General features: G+C 40.0%; 1 protein-coding gene across 2 annotated transcripts in view; it reads right to left on the reverse strand.

The window, feature by feature from the left end:
* The window catches only part of BMPR1A (bone morphogenetic protein receptor type 1A), a 75,554-nt gene that overhangs the window by 21,400 nt on the left and 27,900 nt on the right, over positions 1 to 26,254 (reverse strand). For both annotated transcript variants that reach the window (XR_005602138.1, XM_039553483.1), the window contains exons 2-3: positions 15,665 to 15,786; positions 477 to 684 (exon numbers count right to left, since the gene is read on the reverse strand). Coding sequence is in view for 1 of the 2 variants with exons in the window: in XM_039553483.1 (XP_039409417.1) it covers positions 477 to 543 (67 nt within the window). In the remaining variant the exon portion in view is untranslated. The remainder of the gene's footprint in view (positions 1 to 476; positions 685 to 15,664; positions 15,787 to 26,254) is intronic.

Here is a 26,254-nt window from a genome sequence, read left to right on the forward strand (position 1 = left end):
TGTTCCATAGCCTCACCTTGGCCCATCAAGATGGCACAACAAGTTAATTTAGATTAGTTATACCATACTGCCTCGGGCTGCTGGGAGCATCAGAAGGTGTGGGGAACTGCACACTGGAAGTTCTTCAGTGGGTCAAGTTTAAAGAGATCAAATATTCACACATATATGAACTGAAATACAGAAGGTCAAACCTTCACTTCTGCTGCTCATCCAACTTGCTCCATGGTGTACTACACATTTTTGGTATTGTTTCTATTTAAGTATTTGCTATAATAGACCTAATCTATACTACAATGAATGACCACTAGAATGTCCTTCTTTTTAGGGAACCATCCATATGGCACATCAGGCCAGTAAAGTCACCTGCCTGCAAAAGAAACTCCAAAAGAAAAAAAATCCTACTTCAACCATTGGAGAACACACAACTCTTGTTACAAATCAAAAAGATAAACTTATTTCAACTAGTACATATTTACCTTGAACATGGAGAATGATAAGCAGATAGGCTCCAAGCAATTGCTCATGAACTCTCAATCGAGTCATTGTTCACTTTTAATCCTTCCTGTGTAGGGCACCCAGCCCTTCTGCTTGACAAGTGCTAAGCTCAGTCTGTTCAGTGAAGCCTAATACAATATTTGGTGCTTGGCTGCAAAGATGTTTCTGTAGCTTTTCCACCTTTGTTTCCTGAAAGATACAATAAAACAAAGTGTTAAAAAACTTCATGTATTTGAGAAACAAGAAAAAACCCTCAAGATGGTCATCATGCTGAGCATGACCAACAAACCCAACAAAAAACCCCCATGTGTTTATTAACATTAGTAACTGAAAACATTAGCCATGTTTACTATCTATCTGAAGAGCAGGGTTCTTCTGAAATACACACTTTTGGTAACAACCCACAGGGATGTTTTCGCATTCCTATAAAAAAATATTAGGTCTGTCAACTCACTGGTCACAGCCGTGTAATTTTAGACTTGCATATAGCTATTAGACATAATATTCAACCAGGTTGACCTGTTTGAAAACTATTTTCTTTACAGAAATGAAAACGTCTTTAAATTATTTTTTATAAAAATTAAATTATGGGTGACTTCCCATAATACTGTGGGGAGAAACAGCAACACCATGTTAGGCCACCTGTTGAAAACTGCTGGTAGAGAAACTTCGTTGCAAAAAAACCCCAGCCTCTCTGCTGGATGAAAACCAAATTTGTATTAAATTTAACAGTTAGTTTTGTTTCCTAATATACGTATCTCGTTACTTTTGTCTCTTAGAAGAGTACTGCATCTTTAAAACAAAAACAACAACAAAAAAGACAACATTAACTGCAATTCAAAATCGTGACATCCTGGATTCCCAAGCTGTGTGCAAATTAATTCCTCCTGAAAAATTACACTACCATATGCACATGCCATTTGCTCCACAAATATAATTCTACTCGTGCAGCATGGGTGAACACAAAGCTAAGACAGCCAAACAGAGTAAGAAGTCACTTTTTCAGACTGCAATAGTTGTGGTCATGTTCCGCTTACAGAACTTTTCAATGGTGATGCACAAGGGAAGCGTAATTGGGCCTCAAAGGACTAAGACACAGCTTGAACACCTAAATAGTTACTTGCAACAAAAGCAAAGCTGCACAAAGATGAACAGAGCACTGATTTTGCCTCTCCTTGGCCTCATTTCGGTAGGGTTGACCCCCCTGACCCCTGTCAGCCTGGCGCTGCTCATGAATGCCAGAAGGGGCGTTCGCTCGGGGATGGGCAGCAATTACTGTTGGTGGCCGCTTCCAGCATCAATAACTCAATCTGTCTGTCGGCGAGACCCAAGAACTTTTCATTTTAATGAGTCTTCGGAGGCATTTAACATGGAGGCAAATTAGCGGCTGAGCCGGGAGGTGTCCGTCACTTCCAATTCCGGCGGGCGCGGCGCACCGCCCCGACCCCTGGCCTACTTTTCACACGTCTCTGACTTCTCCCTAATGCAGCCACAAAGAGGGAGCCGGGCGCCCCCAGCACCACGGCAGCCCTTGCCAAGATTACTGCCAGGTTGTGGTGGGATGGACTCGGAATCGCGCGCTGCGCAAACGTCTGGAGCACCAGGAACTTCAAAGTAAACTTCCTGGCCAGGCAGAGGGAAAAGAGATGTGACAGCAAAAATATTCACTCTTTGGTGTTCCCTATGCACAAGACACAGCATCAATTCTGACAGCTAACAAGGAACGTCCTTCTAGCTGTAAACCACCAGTCCAGCAACGTAAGTCTGTAAGCATTACTGCTTTATTCTGTGTTTCAATGGCAATAAACTCCCAATTCTCAATAACACATGTGGAAGCTGAAAACTGCCAACAGCTTTATGTAGCAATAACAACAAAGCCTTTATTTACAGCATTCTATCAAGAAAAAACAAATCTCAGTAATAGTCTGTTTAAAGTATTTTAAAAAATAATTTCTGTCTTGTCTATGCAAGTTTCAGGAAAGAATATATATTCGCACTCTTGTACACTGCGAAAGTAGGAGTGTTTCAAACTTTCAGAGAATTGGTGATCTCGCCCCCCAGTTCACCAGAGGGCACACTGGCACAGGAACATGTATTTGCCACTGTACCACAAAGCATGTTACCCAAAAAATCAAGAAAAAATGGGGAAAGTAGACCATTTAAATGCAACTCACTCCAATATCATGGTGCTTTTTTGTTCAGTGATACAATCTAAGGTAGTTCCCAGAAATGCTGTCCAAGCCTACTCAAAAAATAATGCTCTCCACCAGTATTTTGTACCTCAATCTTCCTTCCAGTAATATTTCACATTTCACAGATATATATATAATATCATATATAAAACCAAGTAATAAAAATCAGAGAGAACAAATTCTAATTCCCCATTTTAAAACAAGAAATACCTTTCCAGACTCCCATTAAAGAGGAAGACTAGCAGCCCTGGCTAAGGCACAAAACTGAGAGAGCAACAGCTGGAATTTCTCCAAAACCTGCCTGATATAACAGTGCAGAATGACACAACTAAATACCTACTTCGAATATATTAAAGCACCAATTAACACCTGCAATGCTACTCTGCCAACAGAATGATGCTGAAGAGATTCAAACCCATAAGCCAATCAGTTGATTTTGAAGTTCTCAATCTCTTTTCTACTGTAGCCACGAAGAAGTGTTCAACTATAATCCACTAAAAAGTAATTTATTCATCAATTGTAACACCTGATTTTTCTGCACTGTATTTTATTATCCTTCCCAATAGCAGTTTACTGAAGAAAATGCTTTTATTGTTAAAACTGTGGGGTTTTTTTCTGAACTGGAACTCAGCAGTGAATTCATGGCACTACCACAGCAGTCCAGCCCTGTGTTCTGCTTTACTCCAAATATATGAAGCCGGAGTGTGCAAGATCTGTCATATGGTCCAAACCAACTCTGAAAGCATGGAATTAAGTGGTAACTGTTCTTTAGATGTGGCTATGTAATATTTTTAACAGCATGATCCCCAAATCAAGTGAGCTGCACTGCTCCAAATTTCAGTAAAGAATCATAGTGCTGAATGTAACAACAAAGACAGTATTGTAAAGGGGAAACACATGAAAAAATGTCAATCTTAGACTTCACAAGAATTAGAACGTACAATCCATTTCAACAGACAAGATACTTCGAACCATTTGCAGCAGTACATGTAACACCAAGTTAATGTATTTAAACAAAACTAAACATATTAAATGGTTCTCTGATGTGTAACTGGGGCAAGAAGCAACTTAGGCAACTGTAAGTATATTACCTCAATCATAGGTACAGTTTTGAACAGGACTTTGAGATGGAACAGAATGCCAGAGATAAACTGGACTGTCAGTCTAAGTCAGTGTGCAACAACAACTTTCTTGTAAGATTATAAAAAAGCCTGATATGGTGCCACAAAGAAAATTACTCATTTGGATGAAGAAAAGAGGGATTATAAGAACAGCAAAGAATTCACTACAGGGCAGACAAGTAGTTTCAAGAACAGAGATTAGTAGTCTAGTTCAAATGGCATTTGAGGACCTTGATTCTTGATTCAGCTTGACTGAAGAATACTCACCCTTTTCATTAATGAAGTAGGCACAGAAAGCAAGACTTTAAAAGAATTTGCTGACAAACACAAATTGTCAGTTCAGCTGAGTGTTGTTTTTATGCAGGAAAATTTGCATCACATGAAAAACTGAAGAAATGGAATGAAGTACAACAGCATGAAATTGGGAACGTCACGCATATGGGTAACTGAGGAATTTCTGCTTCACACAGACTAGAAGCTCACACGTAAGAGATAGCTATGTCCAAGAACTCAAGGACACCAACTGATTACAGAACATCAGACACATCCGTGTGACATTGCTGGGAGAAAGACACAAACACAACTCCAGTATTTCCTAGGGAAATTTCCCAGGGAAAACAGTAAGGCATGAATAGCACAGAGACAATATGACTGATAAATTCAACACTGGTATCTCAAGGAAAGAAAGACATTTGGAGATGAAAAGAAAGGAAAATAATACAATTAAGACAGTTAAAATTGATGGATAGATAACTACATTTTGACAATATAACAGGAATAAACACAAGGAAAGACAGACAGCTATTCAACTTTAAGAAAATTACTGGTTCAACAACTAGGTATGGATTAGCCATTAAAATTCTTTAGATCAGAAATGAGAAGACAATTTCTAACCACTGGTTAGAAGGTTGTAGGGCAGATTTTCAGACTAAATAGAGTCCAAAAACCTAAATCAGTCTTTAGTTTACAAAGGCCACCATCTCATGTAGCTACAGGTGTCAGGAAGGGAACAGACTTATCTGGGACTATATTTTATCACTCTTAATACAAAAAGAACTGTAGCTAGCTTTAGTTTATCCAAAGTCAAACACTCAAATTTAACCAAGCCCCTAACAAGAAGAAAGTTTCAGATTGTGTACTGTGTAATTCTGTCAAATACTTGTACAAGCCTACTTTTTAAATGTGTTTCTATTATTCCATTGCAAGGTGTGGTTACACAAATTGTAGTAAAGTGTCACAGTGAAACACTCGAACTACCTATGCTTGAATGCTATCAAATATGTTAAATTTAAAAGCACGGTAAATCCACCCCCAAAATCTGTCAAGAAATCCTACAGCTGATGGAGAAGACTGCTGGCTATTGCAAGCCAGCTGGCTGCATGGCCACCAACAAAAACAACTTCACGTAAGGTCCTATTTTTTTCGGCACTAATCTGTTCAAGCTCACAGAAATAATTCCCTGGAACTGTGGATTGTGTAACAATTGTTTAAAACTGTTCCTGATTGCATAAATTTAAAAGCCAATAAAGTGTGTAAATGATACAAATGTTTCTTCTCCCTCTACAAACTGAAGTGAAATCTGAAATGCTAAATGAAGCACATTTGTGTGTATTATACACTTCTCAAAAGACTGAAATGAAAAATTAAATCTTAATCCTCAGTGCATATAGAACTATGTGTTCAGAACACATGCACTGCAACACATTTGTTCATTCAAAAAACACAAGATCCTAATAACTGGGTTTTTTTGCAGCAGGGGAGCTCATGGTCTTAACAAAAAGGCCTTTTTATTTGTGACCAGTGGGAAAAGCCACCAAAATCCACCTTGGATAGTCAAACAGGTATCTCCTGAAAGCAAGATCTCCCACTGCTGGCAAATATCAAACGTGTGTACATCACAGCAAAATGTAGAAGCCAAAGTACTAAACTATGATATATCTGTCTGCTTCATAAACAAAGTTGTTAACCGTGAAGAAATTAAAGCCTAGCTGCTTTTTACCATGCCTGGCACCATTAGGTAATTGGGGACGCCATTCATTGGACTCCTGAATGCCCATCTTACTGTTACTCTGGCATCCAATTAACTAACTGCTACAAAGTTTCTTCAATTAAATTAACACTAATGAAATGCAGCAAAATTGTTTTCCCAGTACATCAGGTATTCAGACATATCCTAATGTGTTACAAACATGACACATTCTCTCATTTGAACATATTCAGAGAAAATTTCACTACACCATTTTTATTCACCTTGACCCATTTCCCTTTTTTCTCAACTCCTTCACTTTAGTGATTAGCTGGCTTAGAGCTTTTGCCCTTAAGCCAATTGGCAAATGGACACCCATGCTCTTTCTACCATAAATGACATCAACTTCTGCTATTCTACCCAGAAGCTATCCTTCCTACATGTTTTTATAATCTATTTATCATTTTCGTTAGTTCCTTACTGTCATACCAGTCAACGTGAACAAGGAGAAAAGTCTCCACATGTAATACATACCATCTCTAAATTTAATAAATCCAAATGGGAAATCATAAACCTTTTAGATCCCATTCACAAGAAAGATACTTACTTTTGTTCACAGAACACAAGCAGCAAGGAAAAAATCACCGAAATTGTTATAAATTTTACCTGTCACTATTAAAAATATTACGGTCATACTACACTGCTTCCAAGACTCATCACACATTTTGGCTTTGAGTTTCAATAATTTGACACAAATAATATATGTGGGCTGAGGAAAGGAAAAAGCTGGGCCTCAATCCTGAATATACATTTGCTCACTTTTTTAGAGCGGAAAAAGGACCCAAAAATCAGTGTGTCAGTGCCTTCAAAATTACAAAAGCTTTCATAGAAAGAGTTTATAACGTGCAACATCCCTTTCAGCACTATAAGGACTAATGAATGTTTTCACAAATTTTTTCATAATTTAAGGACAGTTATTTATTAATCTATGTATAAAAAAATCCCCAGATCAAAAAATTGACATGGCAAGCATTTATTTTACTTAGCCCCCGTGATCTTGGCTGCCTTCAGCTATACCTATAACCTCTGCCCAATCTAGAGGAAGAAATTCACAACTTCTTTATGTCTCCAAAATGAAGGTGATTATGCAAATTATGGAACTCACGAAGAAGAGTTCTGCAGAAACTGGGTTTTTGTGTGGTGCTTGAAGAGCACATTTTCCATTTCACGATGTCTAAGGAAAACAGCCTGTATTTTTGGTGACGGGCTTTCATCAATAACAAAGCAAGCTGGACAAACCGCTGCTTTCTGCCTGTGTCAGTGACACAGGTTTCTCCCAGAAGAGGAGCGAGGGACAGGAACCAAGGCACCTCCCCGCCATCCTCAGGCCGGCCCGCGGCTCCAGCTCCCGGCGCGCTTCCCAGTCCGACCACTTCGCCCACAGGAGGGTGGTGTAAGCTCATTTCCCAGTAGGGGCACGTTGCTAAAGCATACCTCTCTCACGCACAACATTTAGAAAATAGAAAATTGCTATTTAAAGGACACATCACTTGAATTTTAATTTTTGGTACAAAGGAGAAAACAGCAGCAACAAAGCCGAGACAACTCAATACGGGGTCTGAGGGTTGCTTTCTTTCACATGGAAAAAAAACAAGACTACTTCTCTCCCTCTTCCCCTCGCCTCTTCCAGGCTTAACTCTTGTTTTCTAGGTAGTAAGGTTTTTCCAAGTGCGCTGGCCAGCCGCCAGCTCCATAAAGCGAGCGGGAGGCGCTCCCCCCGCGGCCCCTCCCAGCAGCCCAAGGCGCCCGGCCTGACATGCTTTTCAAGGCGTGCTAGACTGCAGCGCAGACTTTCTGGCTCCACTTCCATTGTTTGCACGGCTGCTTTGCTCCTTATCCAGAGCCTGGATTAGCATAAGAATACTGTCTTCCCCCTCTGCAAGCCAGCTCCCCTCTAGAAGACCTCCACCCCTTAAGAATAAACATAGGGTTGGGTTTCTTTTTTTTTTTTTTATTTTTTATTTTTCTCTTTAAATCCCCTTTTTCTATTCAGGACTTGTAGAAAACAATAAAATAAATAAAACGCTAAACAAGCGAGGCTGACAAGGCTCAGAAAAGCCCGATTGCATAGATTAGTAATTACCAAGGTCAAAAGAGTCAACCTGATAATGCACAGAGCCCTCACTCCTCACACTCACGTTGTGGACATGAAAGTTATTAATGGATATGCTTTCCATACAGAGCTGAAAATAAATAAATTTAGGAAGGAGCAACAGAAAGGAGCTTTTAAGTCCCCCTTCCTTTTAATTTACACCTGGAAGATGGAGTTTCAAATTACTGAAAACAGACCGGAAACAACATTTATGAAGACAACTCTGCCAAAAATACAAACAAACCCCTCCAAACTGCAAGTGGTGATGCCTTACACAGGGGAATATGCCTACTGACACATCTGCAAACTCTTTCCCTCTGGTATGCGACAAAGGGACTATGGTGTCCCTTTTGGAGCAAGTGACATGTAATCTAGTATTAAAAAAGGCTGACAGAAGAGCATTTCACAAGAAGCGAACTGCTTGCCCTCACAACACTTCAAACTGTCAACATGGGCATATTTTTTTGTTCTGCTACACAGAAGGTAACAGCTGTCCAAGTGAATTCATACGTTGTTTCATGAACAAGATAAAAACATACTTGCAAATATTACTTCATAAGCAAGCAACGTAATTTTTAAATCATCAAATTCAGCACTCCCCACTGCAATGGGTGAGAGATGAGCTTTCTTTGACAGCATTTGCTCGATACATACAAACAGCAGAGACAAGACTGGCAAGTTAAACATCATGAAGATTTGCTAATACAAAACGCTGCTTGGCAAGGTAAGCCTTAATCCTCATTTTCCTCACCTGCTTCCCATGCCCACAGAGGCACTGTACTCTGCTGAGAGGAGAAACTCCCTGTCTAGCTGTTCCCACAAATCACTGTAAATAACACACAGATATCCTCAAAGGAGTGGTCTCCACCAGTCTTCCAAAGAGGCATTTTAATAGCTGGATAGGACAAATAAATGAAATAGTAGGTGCTGCTCCTTTATGATCCTCTAAGACTGCTGTGGCAGGGGAAGTTATATTTTAAGTGTTCTTACTACAGAAACAAAAAGTTTGTTCTTTGTATAAGTTATATTACCCTTATAACTTAAAATTTCAACCTCTCTTTTTCTTTGGAATTTTAATGAATAGTTGACTAGCTTTTGTCATCTGCAAGCCGTCACTTCACCCTAGAGCGTTGGGATATTTTCAGGACATTACAAGGTCCAGGCACAAAACATGAGGAGGTTACTACCTTCACAGCAAGGGCAAAAGAGCTGAGCAAGTATTATAAGTGGCAAGTTTAGAACAGCCTAAACTAGAATCATTCATTATCTTACATAGAACCTGCAAAGTGTTCAGATATTCTTCGTATCAGAGTGATAAATGCTTATGTGTAAAGCATGACATGCTCACCTACGGAGTTATCTCACAGATAATGGATATACTGAACTAAATTGCTATATTAAGAAAGTGCTTATACAGGACAAATAATGTAAAATTAATTATATGCTGCATTCAGCATCTATTTTCATCTGTAACATTTAATTTCAATGTGACATATATGAGAAAGTATTATTGCTCTGGGAAAAATTTCCAGGACTCTACATTGTATGTGTCTGAGTGTTATCTTACCCTGTTAGTGTTCTGCAAGTCTTGCTGAGATGAAAACAGATTTTAATGCAAACTTAAGTTAAACTCTAAGGGCACTGTAGATCTGCTTAGTTAACTACAGAAACAACATGGCATGCACATGCACACAAACAACTACTCCTCTTAAGTTTGAACAATGTACTTTCATCAAATGTAGCTTCAAAGACATTGCCAAATCCAAACACAGTAACCTTTCAATAGGTAGACAGAAACAGAGTTCAAAGGTAATGTTTACTTCAACAGTTATAATCCTCTGTTTCCCTGCACTGAAGTGCTAAAGCAATACTGTTAATTTTTTTTTCCACACGAAATTTAAAAACAAACGTAAGCTTTCTGGTCATGAGATTAATGAGATTAAAAATCTCCCATTCACATTCAAGCAACTATACCAGTTCTTCTCTCAGTGCAAAAAGGTTATTTTAAACACACTACAAAACATTTTTCAACAACTGTTGCACTGTAGAACTCAGCACAGCAGAACATCAACATGTAGAGTAGAAGCTTGATTTGGTTCGGTTTTAGATTAAATGAAATTCACATTCGACTAATAAAATCTGTAAATTTTTTTTCATTCAAATTTTTGCTTTTCTCTCCATACTGTAAGAAAGCAACTGGACTAAGACCTAAAGAAACTAAAAAGGTATAGAGATTATATGATATATTCCTTCTATGAATTTCACTTGGTTTCCTACATTTCTCTTTGACCATCATGGTGTACAACTTAAATTGCCCATACTCAGTATTACAGGAATGACTCGGACACTATTTTTTACTGCAAACATTTCCCCCCACTCTCCCATCATCCTTAAACTTGAAGGTTATCTCCTCTGATGTCTCAACAGTTCCTTAAGCTAAAAATCTTAAAAGTAAAATTATCTTCCTCCTAAGTCATCTTTTCATTAACTTTGGCAATTCAATTATTCCCCAGTCATTCAAGATCACATCCTGAAAACTCTCTCATTCTGCCTTTTCTTATGTTACTTCTGTCAAGGCTGTTACTCCATCTAGGGGTGATTTATTCCTTCCAGATCTTCACTATCAAAACCTTTCTTTCAGGATTCTTTAGCTTACAGGAATCACCTCTAATAGGATGGAATTAAGGCTGATTCAAATTAAATCTGTGAAGGAAAAACTGAGGTTACAGGAAAACCACAGATTCCATAATGGGAAGCAATTTTTGTTGCTAGTTAAAGAGAATTCAGAATTATTTCTGGCAGAGAGAAAGGGAACAAAAAAGACATCATTATTGAACCTTCTCTATCAAGCACTATGTAGTATCTTGTAATCCTCTACCACATCCTAAGTATTTTTCCATTTCCCTTTTTCCTCTGAGATTTTTCACACGGTTAAGAACTGTACTGAAACCAAACCAGCGGATGAAAGACTGCAGTAATCTACTGGGTCTGTGTGCCCAGGTTTTGGTAGCAGGGGGCTAAAGGAGTGGCTTCTATGAGAAGCTGCCAGAAGCTTCCCCCCGTGGTCCAGCCAATGCCAGCTGGCTCCAGGATGGATCTGCTGCCGGCCAAGGCCGAGCCTGTCAGGAATGACAATAATGCCTCTGAGATAACATATTCAAGAATGAAAAAAAAGTTATTGCACAGATGTTCCTGTGGCCAGGGAAGAGAGGAGTGAGAACATGTCAGAGAAACAACCCTGCAGACACCAAGGTCAGTGCAGGAGGAGGGGCAGGAGGTGCTCCAGGAGCCAGAGCAGATTCCCCTGCAGCCCCTGGTGTGGCCATGGTGAGGCAGCTGTGCCCCTGCAGCCCATGGAGGTCCCACGGGGATGCAGAGAGATCCACCTGCAGCCCATGGAGGAGCCCACGCCAGAGCAGGTGGATGCCTGAGAGGAGTCTGTGAACCCACCAGAAACCTGTGCTGGAGCAGGGTCCGGCAGGGACCTACACACTGCACATTTCCTGGTAGGACTTGAGACCCTCTGGGGGGCCCCCATGGGAGCAGCCTGTGCCTGAAGGACTGCACCCCACGGAAGAGTGACCCACCCTGCAGCAGTCTGTGGAGCAGGGAAAGAACTCTCCTCCCTGAGCAGCAGCAGCAGGAATGTGTTATGAACTGACCACAAGCCCCATTCCCCATCTCCCTGCACTGCTGGGGAAGGGAGGTAGGGCCCAGGAAGGAGGGAGGAGTGGGAAGAAGGTGTTTTTAAGATTTTGCTTCTTATTATCCTGCTCTGATTTTGTTAGTAAGACATTCAATTATTATCCCCAAATTGAGTCTGTTTTGCCCATGATGGCAATCAGTGAGTGATCTCTCCTGGTCCTTATCTCAACCCATGGAGAGGGGAGTGATAGAGTGGCTTTGGTGGGTGCCTGTGCAAATTTTAAAGACCAATAGAGCAAACTTTTTTCCCCCTTCCCCATTAAAAAAGTCTTATTAATTCAGAGATTGGTGATATCACCAAACATGAAATTTACTGAGGGGAGGGGAAACCAAGTAGATTGCGAGTGTACATCTCCAAATTCCAAAACAACTCAAAGTGCACAGAACTTTAAGACACCTGTATAAATATCCCTCTTCTCATACACTGCCATCTCAAAGACTTCAGGGACTCTCCTCTGCACAGGCAGACCCCTTATCACTTCACTTTCATCCCACTGAAAGCATAGGACTGAACTGTTTCTGTAAAAAACTTTCATGTGCTTTACCTGCCAACTGAAACAAATAATTGGTTTTCAAACACCAGCAACTTGAACGAGCATGTTTGAACAGGAACAGGAATTTCAGATCTTAGAACAACAAAATGTGCTTGGAGCATGGTGAAGTGTAGCCATTTGGGAACCCCTCTGCACATCCTCATTATGGAAATTCTCCTAACAGATGTGACTACTGACCCCTCTAGCATTACTCTACCAGATTCAGATTTTTACTCAAGATCCTGAAATTCCTGTACTGTGCTGTAAACTCAAAACACACAAATTTTAAGGACATGATAAAAATATCCTTTCTTTACATAGACTTGGCTATGGCACACAGTCAATTTTTTTAAAGGACAGTGCCTATATCTGGTTTAGAAATAAGAAAATCAGCATGTTTCTATCACAGTGTCTTTATAAACATTAAGGATATTATATAAAGACCCTTATCTAAATCAGTCTTAGATTTTGGCAAGCTAACAAGTAACTGCTTATTATTTTAATAATTAGTATTTTAAAACACATTTGAAATGGACCCCTAGATTTATTTTAATTCAATTCTGTATCAACTGCAATACTTTAGAAACACTTCACCTAACATCTCATGAAACTTACTGTACCTTCACAACCTTAGAACCTCCGGGGAAGGACATTCTTGACTTTTCAACCTAGTTTAGAGGAACTTACTCCATAACTGACTACTTAGGACTGCTTCAAAATAGTACCATCAGAAACAAACATTTATCTGCTTCATTTTGGCTCAAGGGAAAAAAAAGGAAAGAAAACAATTCTTGAAAGCAAAATTAATCCCTCTATTAATGTTTCATTGAAACCCACATTTTACCATTCCTAATCTAAACGCTAAATAGAAAAATAAGCAAAAAAGGAAATCTGGTGTGTTTTTAATTACATATTCATGTTACAATAATCTGGTTGGAAAATACATTCCTATCAATACAAACATCTTCAGACTGTACTGCAAACGCATTCCTTGAATGCTTTTCTCACTGTAAGATCTTAAATTGTTCTCTGTCCTACCCCAGAAAATTCCAATCCTCAGATACAGAAATAACATACAAAATTTAGCTTCCTTTTCCTACACAGGAACTTGTCTAGATTTCTTTCAAATCTGTTGCCCATGACACTTTCAACAGGAGCTTCTGAGCCAAACAAAGCCAACATAAAAATGAAGGGATTCTCAGCAGCTTACTCTGACCTTGCTGAGCCTGAGAGTCTTGGCTAGCAACAGGAAGGCTCTTGTTTTGTGTGGTCTGAGATCAAGATGGTGAGACTACTGGAACAACATGGGGTAAGCCAGGGGCAACAGGAGTAAGGAAAGTCCTGTTAGGAGGACAGCGCAGAAGAGAGCAGCTCCAGAGTGGAACCACTGGCACTTCCTGTTTTCATCAACTGATTCACAAGATGACACGGACTTCTGTTTACTCCACTCCTGGAAAATGCTTTGAGCACACTGACCTGCATTTCCCATTTGTGGTTTGAGCCTCAAGTGGTTCAGCCTGTTTGTTACGGAATTAACTCCTAGCAAATAGTTTGCCACCAAGGAAATTCAATGGCAGCTAACCCAACCTTACAAAATAATTGTTTCCTAACAGAACAGAGAGGATCTTAGGCAGTCTTGATGATTAATAAGAAAATCACTGCAGGAATACCATCTCATCACTGGCACCCTTCATTCTGAAGCACCTGGTATCTATTTCTGGCTGCTGAATGAACAAGCTCCATCAGAACAGAAGATGGTACTACCACTACTGGTTTGGAGGACACAAAGATGACAACTCTATGGACAGTAGAAGCTGAAAAGCAGGAAATTATTCCTAAACTATCAACAAAAGTTATTGGTTCAGTGGTTGTATGTTAGAGGTCTTCAATGTCCTCCTAACTCATGCCTTGCTGCAGGCAAGCCAAACTAAGGGAGTATTTGACATTTTAATGGGTGGTGCTGAGAAGTCATCCAAGTCCAGTTTTCAACATCCCAAAGAAAACAAAGTAATCATACAACCAAAATCTTTCTATTAAATGAAGACACAACACTATATGGGACACCAGTTGAAGAAGGGAATTGAGCACACATAACCCTACTGATGACGTGTAATATACTAATCTGAATTTCTCCAGTTGCATTGCACTAGAAATGCCTGCATAAATTCACAGGTGTATTAAATTTAAATTAAATTAAAAGACAGACCTATTTACCCTAATAAATAAGATGTAAGAAAATTTTACAGTGTATCACAAAATAGAGCAGAATTAGTAAAAGTACAATGAAGGGTTGTATTACAGAGATTCCATATTAAAGAAAGATAAAATAAACCATCTTGAGAACTGTCAGACATTTGATACTCTTCATGGAACCCTAAATTGGAAGGGACAACCAAAGAAATTTAATCCCAATTTCTCTCTGTAAACCAACGAGGAACTAACAAATAAACCATCAGTTTTAGATGCAAACAAAAGACACCTTTAGTATACAATAAATATTTAAAACTAAAACACTCATTTTTACTGGTTCTTGTGGATGTTCCGAACTCATAAATGGGCTCAAAGACATACCTGAAAGCAGGTCAGGCAATGAAATACAATACTGCTGATATCTCACTCAGGAAGCACATAAAATGTCTGATCAACACCTGGGCAATATACCCTGTTTCACATCTGGTATTTATAGTATTTCCCTCTTTTGGCCTTCATGATCAAATTTTTTCTTTTGTCTTTTTCCCTTGCTATTGAAATTCAGGTATAAAAGGTATGAAAACAAGAGGCAGTACATAGGAGCAGGAATAATTAGCACAAGGACTTGCTTTTATTTGGTTCTGATAAGCACCACTCTTCTTGCTTGTGTGCTTGTTGACTCAGAAGCCCATAATCCCTAGTAAACAAAGAACAAACTGTGTGAAGATAGAGGAATTTTGTGGTGGAGTGGTGTTGCCATTTCATTTTTTGCTGGATCAGCTATTTACATACAGGGAAAGCATAAAACAACCTCCCTCCCTCAACTGCTGCTAATACTACTCCTCTTTAAGAGACTATAAGGCAGAAAAAGTAACTTGTGAAGGTGGTTGGGTGCGTGTGTTTTGTGTTTCTCTTTTTAAAACAGTATTGTGTCCAGAATTTTCAGCCCAACTACTTATGCTGATGCCCTGCTTTTGCCCAGTCATATCAGCAAAATAATAAACTAAACTAATAGTCAACTAAAGCATTAGTAAGCAGATTCTACCAAATAAAATTTGTCTGGTACCATAACTTTTTCCAATGTGCCTTTGTACAACAGATGTCTCTGTAGTTGATGCTGATTTGTCTTTTGTCATAACTGAAACACGGACAGAGATTGGATCAAACAGCTGTTTCAGTATGGTATTAAAGACTGTCACTAGCATAAAAAAACATGGCTCAGAAATTTTTTCTAAGATATGGTGGCTGCTTATCATACACTTTTTATCCCTGAAATACTTGAAATAAAATTTTGCAAGCATTAACCTTACCTCCAAATTAGGAAACTGAATGAAACTGTATTGTACTTCAAGCTTCCTCCAGACTGTTTTCATCTGTACTTCCACTTCATTAGTTCAAAGGTGGTATTATAGAAATGCATATTTCTGTTGATCTGCAAAACACAAAGAGGATTTGATTAAAGAGATAGCTGAAGAAACTGTGTTGATGGCTTATGGTCTAGAATATGAACTGTACGCTGTAGATACTTGCATCTGGAATTACAGAAACCAGAAGGAAACTTCTTAAGAGTCATGCATATCCAATAGCTGCACACTTGCAGCATATTTGTAAAACACTGACACAAAAAAGAATTTAAAAATAATTTTATCATTAATTGCTCATATGAAAAATGAGCCAACAAAAACATTTCTATCCTTTAGTTTAAATACACGTTTGTCTTAGATGAATGATGTCAGGCAGGAAGGGTGTTAAAAATCTCTGTTGAGACTTTTCCTATGAAAGTAAGCCTTTCTCATCTCTCCTCCTAACTCTTGGATTCTCCTGGTCTATACCAGCCAGATTTGCAAGCCTCCAGACACCAAGTTTCCAATTTTATTTTTCCTTTTAAAAAAGTCAGACTAGAGAATCACAGAATCAGCTGGGTTGGAAAATACCTTTGAGATCAAAAAGTCCAACCTATGACCTAACACCACCTTGTCAACTAGACCCATGGCACTGAGTGTCACATCCAGTCTTTTCTTAAACACTTCCAGGCATGGTAACTCCACCACCTCTATGGGCAGCACATTCCAATGCCCAATCACCTCTTCTGTGAAGAACTTCTTCCTAATGTCCAAAGAAAAGGACACACTGCTGGTGACACCAATGGAAAACACAAGCCATGCACAATTCAATCTTTATTATAAAACACCAGAGAATCTGTAAGACTGCAGCTCCACACCAAAAATCCACTGGTGTCACCCAGAAACTGCAATATACGGAGAAATAATCAATCAGTTTATTGTAGCTGTGCACAGACATGATTCCTCCCGGGAAGAAACAAGCAAGCCAAGAATTTGGACAAAGGTACTGGCAGTAGGATTTGATTTTTGGTTTGTGTTTTTGAACTGCTGTACATCCCAGCACCAGAGGAAAGCCTGGCAAAGGCTCTTACCCATTTTTCTTAAGGATTGTGAGCAAGCCTGATCTGTGTCAAATCCCAGCATTGTCAGATGCATTGTGGATAGCTAAGATAGGCTTATCAGCTTTGTTAGATCGATTCCACAGTGAGCAGATGCCACCTATCGCCAACTTTTCCCATTTTATCAGTGTCACAGTTTTTGAACATTTCCGTCATCTGAAGCTTTTAAGAAGATCCTACAAGAATTTTATCATTTAAAAGTCCCAGTCTTATGACTGCGATACCCTTAAAAATCACACAAAGGATTAAATACCACCATTCCAGCTGTACTGTTAAAAAACATACAACCACTCATACAGTGTAGAGATGTAATGACTTTTGAATACCAAGGCCAACAGGATGGGAGCAAACAGAGAAACCATGTGCATGATTTCCAGCAGAGAAGGAGTTTCAGCATCCACTCTTCTTCTCTTTTCCTTCTTAAGCACCACAAAGACCTTTACCATTGCCAGAAGGTCAGAATACTTCTGTCTCCATGTCCATTTATAAGCACTGCTCCTCACACACTGAGGTTTAATCGTCTTGGTAATAAATAATAAATTTGTGCTAAATGGTAACCCAAAACCATCCAGAATATCAGATAGCACCAATTCTTAAAGACAACTGTCTCCTCTGAGCGGACAGGCTGACACTTGACTTATTTCTTCCATGGTAAAACTGAGAAAACATTCTAGCTGTGCAATAGTGTTTGTAGAGATTATTTTTGCTTTTTAAAGTAAAGAATCTGTAAAATATATCCGTCTCTTCTCCTCTCTCTAACCAAGGACCTTGAGTTCATCTTCTGGTGGACTCTGGACAAAAGAACAACAGAAAAAAGTTGGTGTGCTTTCTGTTTTTACTCCACCTCCAATCTCCCTGTATCTAGTATCTGATTTATATAAAGTCCACTTTGTATTATTTTGAGAGGTTGCTTTACAAGAGTAAAGACATTTCTGAACAATGCTCAGGGCTTTTTTTTTTTTGTTTTTAAAACCATGTCCTCCTAATATTTTTCCAAACTCCCAAACTGATGAAGTAGCAGTGCAATTCCGTAAGTATTCACTGCCTTTCCTGATTCCAACCCCATGTATCAGATATCCAAGCTGTCTTACTAAACAACTTTATTTTGGTGAACTTCCTGATCTGCCTGACTCTAGGTATGTCTGTATTAGCATTTAATTCAAATCAGGACTGCACTTTTGAAGTCCATCTCCCAAACAACCCTACTTTCCTTGCTTCGCTTTACATTGCAAAGCAGTCATCAAGTAAATGAACCAGATTTCTTTTGAATAAAATTAGATCACAGAATGAACTTCAGGTGTACATTGTACATGCTTCAACCACCAAGAGGAATTCAGCCACAGAATTGGACCAGGACCAGCCTGAAATAAAACTCTTACCACCTGTACAGCACGGATGCCAGGTTCTCAGCACCTGACAGATCTGATCTTATTACACCACACTACCTGGTAATGTGGACACAGACTCCTTTATGACTTACTGAATTTTTGTGTCAGTTCCAGATTAATCTCTCCTGTTTTTAAAAGGAAAACTACAAAACCTCTGTCAGAGATGGGACAGAAGTTAATGATAATTATTCAATTATGGGAGTGACCTCACTGTGTTACTATTCCTTCCACTTCTTCATCAGCATGAAATGCTACTTGAGAACATACTCAATTTTATAAAAATCATTTTACTTAAATATTTGTTTTTATATAGTTATCCAAACTGCTTAATTATTAATAGATAAGTTTTTCAAAATGTTTAGTGCCATTCTTGATGGCATCTTCCAGAGAAGTGCTACCAAGTACAAAATAAAACAAGTGAATAAATTATTCGCACAACTCTACCTTCACTTTATTAGAATTTGCTAAACTACAGCAACTATAAGAGACACAACTTCAAAAGTACAGAGCCTCACAGTGCTTGTCACTAGTTACATATTAAATCCAGATTAATCTACAAATTGTTCTAAGTGCCAAGATTAAATTTGAGATCTTCATGCACTATTAACTGAAAAATATCAGCACTCAAGCAGTGAAAAGACAGATTTGAATTACTTGAACACACTAGCTACCTAGATAACCCAGAAAACTGTAGATTTTCTGCCACTAGTAGGTCCCAGGGAACAGTCAGAATATTTAAACTGAGTTGATTTAAACCTCATTCAGAAGTGGGGGTGGTTCCCGTCCTAGCACAGAGTGCAGGCAGCAGCAGCTATGAGCAGGACAAATAGACCGCAGGGACTGGCAGTGGCAGAACTCAAGTCAGTCTGACTTGCCTTGAGGAGCAAACTTACTCAGCCTGTGGATTCCTTTTTCCTTGTCTTACTACTTATCTCCAGTTACTGCTTCCCTTCTGAATAGTTCCAGTTTCTTCAGTTCCAGGGCCACATCCAACTCATTCCCTCACCTGTCTTTTCTTTTGATGCCAAAAACTTTCCTGGCACTTGAATTTCCCTGCACTCTGTTCATTCCCACTTTGCTCCAACTGCCTCACCAGTTTTCAATTAATTACTTTATTCATCTTAAATTATCTCTCTTCTTGAAGGAGCCTGCTACTTGCTAAATACAGCGTGTATTTAAGGAACATAAGTTTGTAAAGTAATTTAAAGTAACAAAATGAATTAAACTAATTCAAGTGCAAGTAAGTACATGACCATACAAGGACTCATTGATACAGACAGGGTTAAATACTTGACCATTCACTCCAGCTTCCAGTTACTTCTTTCCTGCTCTTTCACTTTCTCCAGCCACCCACATGGCACTTCTGCAGGGTGGCCATTCAGGTAAGCACACCTTCATTTCAATTCATGAAACAGAACTTGTTTTGGAGTTTCTGTAAATTCAGATCATGGCACAGACATGGGCTTGGGTGATATCAGACCCACAGTTTATCAGCAAAAAAACCCAAAGGGCAATACCACTCAGCATCTGAGACTTGGGGAGGAACAGAGAGGAAAAGGAGAAAAGCATGTGGTGCTCACAACATGTCTCTGTGTGCAGTGTCAGAGTTCACGGCCAGCTGACGGCTCTGGTAACCAGAGATGGGAGAGGTTTCAGAAGCAGAATTATTCCTTTTCAGGTAAACTACAGTCCTAAACAACAGGCTTTTTGTTAGAAATCTATGCACAATGAAAATACACTGCAGATCCATATGGCAGCCTGGAAGATGCTTCAGTTAACAATCTCATGACTGCCACTACAAAATACAGCCAGAATTGCTGTAATCTATTGCTTTTACAGGACTACTACTGCTGTGAAATAAGAGTTTAATTGCAAAGGGAAAGAAGCCATACAAAATTTTCAAATTTTACTCCATAGTTCATGTCCAAAGATAGGAATTTATTAAGGAAACCCTTTTCAACAAATACACATGTGAGATAAAACCCCACAGCATGCTGGGAAAAGCAATCATCATACTACCCGTGGCAGATTTGGGGTTTGCTGGTTTTGTCTTTCAAACAGTGAAGGTATATGAGCAAGAACATCTCATTGAACAAACAGCTCTTCCAAATACAATGAGACCAGTTTATGAAATAAAATAAATTGGCTGAACAAACACATCACTTTCCAGTCCCTGAACACCAAAACTTCCAGGTAGCAAGAGGGAAAGTAAGAACCTGAGATATGATCCAAGCACATTTATTTGATCTTTGAGGCAAGGTAGCTCAAAATTGCTTAAAATCATTTAAGAAAAAATATACCTCCATTAAAGCTAATTTTTAAAATTAATTTTATACCTAGATTCCCTTGAGTTTTAATTAAAAATCATTAAGTTATTCTTGCAAGGTATTAAAAATGCCAGGAATTATACAACATTCAAGCACTTAATGTCTTACAGTTCTTCGCATCTGTGTTACAGTGGTTTGGCCTTCCTATATACCTGGTCAAAACCCTCAGATTAGTCCAGGAAACCAGTGACCTTTCCATCATTTCCAGCTTGTTCTTGGAAAGCCTAGATTTTGTTGTTTTGTTGACTACCGCATGGAACCTTGGTGGCAAAAAGAATTCTTAATAATTTGTGAGAACTTCAGAAATACTACCATGAAGCAATTTGAAGGAAACAAAATATCACACAGAACAGAAATAATACAGATTGAAACATCAACTAGTCCATTTTAGTACTAAAATAACCTGGCTGGTTGGTTGTGTAGGCAGGTAGAGTAATGAATGAGTGCTGCTGCCACTAATGGAAACAAGTCTTGATTGACCTTCCATTTCCAGTCTGACAGAAAATATAGGACAAATCTGTACAATTCAAAAACCCCTAAAAACCTACAACTGCTTTTAAGTCAGGTCATCCTCTTTTTTGAGGGAGAAGTTGTTCTCTATCAGAGCCATACAACTTCCTTTTTCCCACTCTGAATTTTGTCTCATGAAGCTAAATCAAGGCCTAGCACAGCAATAATTTTTTTTGCAGAACAGAGACAGCTCCTCTTGTCCAACTCAAGAGGTATCAGAGGACTCCTCACATCATTTGCCCCCTTTTCATAGGGGAGAATCTGTGCCCTAGAACAACCTGAAATTTCTTCTGAGGCCTTACAACCATGCAAGCAGACACAGAACAGGTAGCATCTGAAGGACCAACACACTGCTCAGCAGCGAAGCAAGCACTCTCCCTGCCCTTGCTACGCTTTTTTCCCCCATCATTTTCAGTGCCTGCTGTGATAGAAGACAAAATGGTCGGCATGATCAAGCTCCTGGAACATCATTGCCCCTGGGCATATCTAGAAGTATGAGAGCACAAATAAATTCCTGAGTAAGGTGGGACTGTGCAGTATCAGACAGAAAAAAAAGCATTTTCCATAATGACACAAATCTGCATAAATTACAATACACCATAGTCTCCACAGCATTTAGTGACACAAAGAATTCATTATTGGGGCCATAACAATCCAGGCACATGGCTCATTCTGCCTCATCAGTAGTGCCAGGTAATTCCACCAAGTTTTTACTTTGCCCTAGGAGATGTAATTTCCCATACTAGAAGAGTCTAAGCCTCCTGATTTCTTAGAGGATATCTTCAGTATTTTATTTTGGCATGCCTGACTACACCATCTGTCGTCATCTGAAGGACTCCACAGCCTGCTGTGCTGTGAGAGCCGGCTCTCTGCTCCCAGGGATGCCTTAGAATTCCTCTGAGCCTTCTTAAATGTTACTCACCAGTGAGCCAGCAGAAGCTGAAAAATCAGCTCAGTCTCCAAACTTTGGAGGTAAAAAGGAATCTGACAACAGCTTGCTGTTAAAAGAAAAGCAGTTACCCTCAAAAGGAGACCCATCAGCCTGCAGCACTGGTGACAAATCAAAGCCACCAGTTCATTCCATGTGGAGAGGTGAAGTCAGAATCTGACTTGTCAAGTTTTGTCAAGTAACAATTAGGCAGAAGCCTTTGCTGAGCAACTCCTTCTTTCATCACATCCCACAGCTCTCCAAGTATCCAAAACAATTTCTCCAACAAATATCTTTGCTTTTCAAGAGAGATGTAAAACTCAACTGCTTTAGCTCAACTTTGGAGGTACCCGGCCCAAAGCTCCTCCACCTGCAATCTCAGCCTCCTCTTGGGATACTGATGACAGAGTGGCCCCACAATTAACAGCCCTCTGCTGTGTCAGACATCCCTGAAAACATAAGGTTGCTTGTGATTTCATAAGTCTTCCTGAGTTGCAAAAAAATGTATCAAAAAACCCCAAACCCAGGCTCCATACTGTTCAGTCATCAGGCAAATTCCCTGTCAGCCTTCCCAGCAAGCTTCAGATGGTCACTGGGCCACACTTGCCACCTGGCTAATAGGGTGCCTCACGTCGATGGAAGCAACAATTAAATTCGATCACTTGGCACACAGACTCCGAGGCGCGCATTCTTATCATAATACTGATCCTGGGAATGTTGCCCAGACTGCAATTTCTCTCTGACAAAAGAGCCAGTGAAATTCAGCTTCTGCCTGTCCCGCAGGACATATTAGACCACATTCTGATAGGTGATCCTCTTCTCCCTCCCCCTAAGATTCCTGCAAAAGGTCAAGTATTTCTTCTATCTGTCTGTTTTACAGAGTAATTCAAATGGTGAGAAACATTTTCAGGAACACTTTGATTTTTAAAAAAAATTAATTCTGTTACAACTTTAAAATCCCATGGTCTTATGCTCTATCATAATACTATAGAGCAAACAATGTCAGAATTATACTAACGTTCTATCACGTTGCCTTATACATCTGTGTATGTAGGATTGATATTTACGTTCTTAAATTTAAATTTTACATTAAATTTTTAAAAATTTTTAAATAGTGTGGTGGATTGACTCAGACCAGATGCCAGGTGCCCAAAGTCACTGTCACTGCCCTCCTCAGCTAAACAGGGAGAACAAATACAACAAAAGGCTTGTGGGCTGAGATAAGGACAGGGAGAGATCACTCACCGATTAGTGTCACAGGCAAAACAGACTGAACTTGGGAAATCAGTTTATTGTATTACCAATCAAATTGAAGTAGAATAACAAGAAATAAAACCAAATCTTAAAAACACCTTCCTTCCATCCCTCCCCTCTTTTTGGGCTCAACTTTTACTCCCAAAATCATTACCTCCTCTTCTCCCTGCAAGTGGCACAGAGGGACAGGGAATGGGGATAGCGATCAGGTCCTCACACATTATCTCAGCTGATCCTTCCTCAGGGGAAGGACTCCTCAAACTCTTCCACTGCTCCAGCACAGGATTCCTCCCTCAGGAAACAGTTCCCCCATGAACTTAACCATTGTGACTCCTTCCCACAGGCTGCAGTTCTGCATGAATTGCTCCAGTGTAGGTCCCTTCCAAGGCATGCAGTCCTTTAGGAGAAGGCTACTCCAGCACAGGTTCCTTCCACAGCATCACAAGTCCTGCCAGCAAACCTGCTCCACCATAAGCTCCTCCCTCCATGGGGTCACAACCTCCTTTGGGCATATACCTGCTCCAGCGTGGGGTTCTCCATGGGCTGCAGGTGGAACTCTGCTCCATTGTGGACCTCCATGGGCTGCAGAGGCACAGCTGCATCACCATGGGCCGCATGGGTATCTGCTCTGGCACTTGGAGCACCTCCTACCCCTCCTTCTCCACTGACCATGGGGTGTGCAGAGTTCTCTTTCTTTCTCTGACATATTCTCACTCCTCTCTCCAGGTGCAGTTGCTACTGCACAGTAACTTCTTCTCTCACTTACATGTGTTATCCCAGAGGCACTTGCACTGTCAGTGATGGGCTGAGGCTTGGCCAGCAGTGGGTCCATCCTAGATCTGGCTGGCACTGGCTCCATTTGACAGGGGGGAAGTTTCTGGCAGCTTCTCACAGAAGTCATCCCTGTAGCCCCCCTGCAACAAAAACCTTACCATGCAAACCAAATACACATAGACACACAAAATCATATTAAACACAGGCTGCAGGCTGGCTAACTTCTGACAAGAAACACAGGTCACAGAAACACATAGCTGGGAATGAGAAAACCTTTCCAACGAGATCACTGCCTTCAGCAAAGCACTAAGTCAGAGCCATCAGCTCAACAGCTCTGAACACATGGAAGCATGACAGATTCTTTAAGGAAATCAGGAGACACCTCAAACACCACCCCCATCACAATAAGGTTAAAGGCCTTCACCATGAGCAGACCTAACAAGTACGTAAGTTTTCCTACCGAAAAATGTGTGGATTACACCCTAACATTCAAGAGTAAAATAACTCTCCTGGGGGAACCTTTGGAGCCCACATTACATCCAGCCTCCTGCTTTCTTTAAATCACTAATTATATCACTAATTATATCACATAGCAAAACAGAAAGGCATATAAAAATATTTCAAATTATTCTAGACAACTTCAGAACTCATTTGGACCAAGTGTAGTATCTAAAATTTAGATATTTGGGTATTTTCACAGATTCCCTTGGTTAAAACTTCAAAAAGTCATAACCCCATAGTCTTCTAATGCACGATGCTACACATGGTTATCTACAGGAATGTTCTGGCTTTCCACAATTAACTGAAGCTCCAGAAACAACTGTCAGTCTTTGCCAGAGAAGATACACAACTAAATGTTTTACCCTTTTTTGTAATTCAGTGGTAAAAAAATCCCCACCTTTCTGTATATAAAGTGAAAGAACGCTTTATAGTCCAGATGACCATACGAAATTACCTTGGTAGCCTGTGATTGTATCTCATCTTAAGCAGATTGAGCTTTCCTTCATCCATTTACAGGTGCTGTAAACTTTTCCTGATACAGTAAGACCAATTCATTCTTCAGACAACTGAGTATTATCCCCAGAAAACACAAGTCATCTTTTTTTTGCAGAAGTGGTTACACACAAGAAAGCTGTAATTATGCAATCAACTCTTTTAGTAAGATGTTTGTACTAGGGACTTGTTGGTGCATCCTTGGTCTCTGAAATTTCTTCAAACATTGTTATTTCAGAAAAAAACCTGGAAATTAGAAACATGGAATACCCTGAGTTGGAAGAGACCCACAAGAATCACTGAAGTTCAGCTCCTGCATAGGACCACCCCAAGAGTCACACCATGTGCCAAAGGGCATTGTCCAAACGCTTCTTGAACTCAGCCAGCCTTGCTGCTGTGACCACTGCCCTGGAGAGCCTATTCCAGTGCCGGACCTGGAAGGGTGACCTTCTGGGTGAAGAACCTTTTCCTGATATCCAGCCTCAACCTCCCCTGGCACAGCTCCAGGCCATTCCCTCAGCTCCTGTCACTGTCACCACAGAGCAGAGATCAGTGTCTGCCCCTCCTCTTCCCCTCACGAGGAAGTTGTACTGCAATGAGTAGTTGTACTGCAAAAATGTCTCCCCCTCAGTCTCCTCTTCTCCAGGCTGAACAAATCAAGGGACCTCAGCCTCTCCTCACATGGCTTCCCCTCAAGGTCCTTCACCATCCTCATGGCCTCCTTTGGACACTCTTTAATAGCTTTAGATCTTTCTTGTACTGTGGTGCCCAAAACTGCACACAGGACTCAAGGCAAAGGCTGCACCAGTGCAGAGCAGAGAGGGACAATACCATTCCTTGACCAGTCAGTGATCGTGTGCCTAAAGCACGCTTAGAAGAAATATCTCAAGTAATTAAACAAGCTGGATATTTGCTAAAGTATCCTTCACTCATCGGGATTTTAGAAGACATGACCATAAAATAATTTCCATTACTACCATTTGCATGATGATACACAGCACTTGATTTGCAAGTCTAAACTCAGGCCACCATGGCCTCAACATCTGCCCCCATGAGATGAACAGGTTGGAGTAAGGCAATGCTGCCTCACGTAGCAAATAATACACAAGGGTAATTCAGTGTAGACACTAAGGTGCTCAAAAATCCTCAACCATTTCAGCTATTAAGTCTACCAATTATTCATTCTGAATACTGGAATGTTATACTGCCTGTAGTTCTTCGGTCACCAAATAATGGATGCTTTCAAATGGACCTAGGATTTCTAA

This window comes from Corvus cornix, chromosome 6 (genome assembly GCF_000738735.6).
Source record: "Corvus cornix cornix isolate S_Up_H32 chromosome 6, ASM73873v5, whole genome shotgun sequence".
NCBI lineage: Eukaryota > Metazoa > Chordata > Aves > Passeriformes > Corvidae > Corvus > Corvus cornix.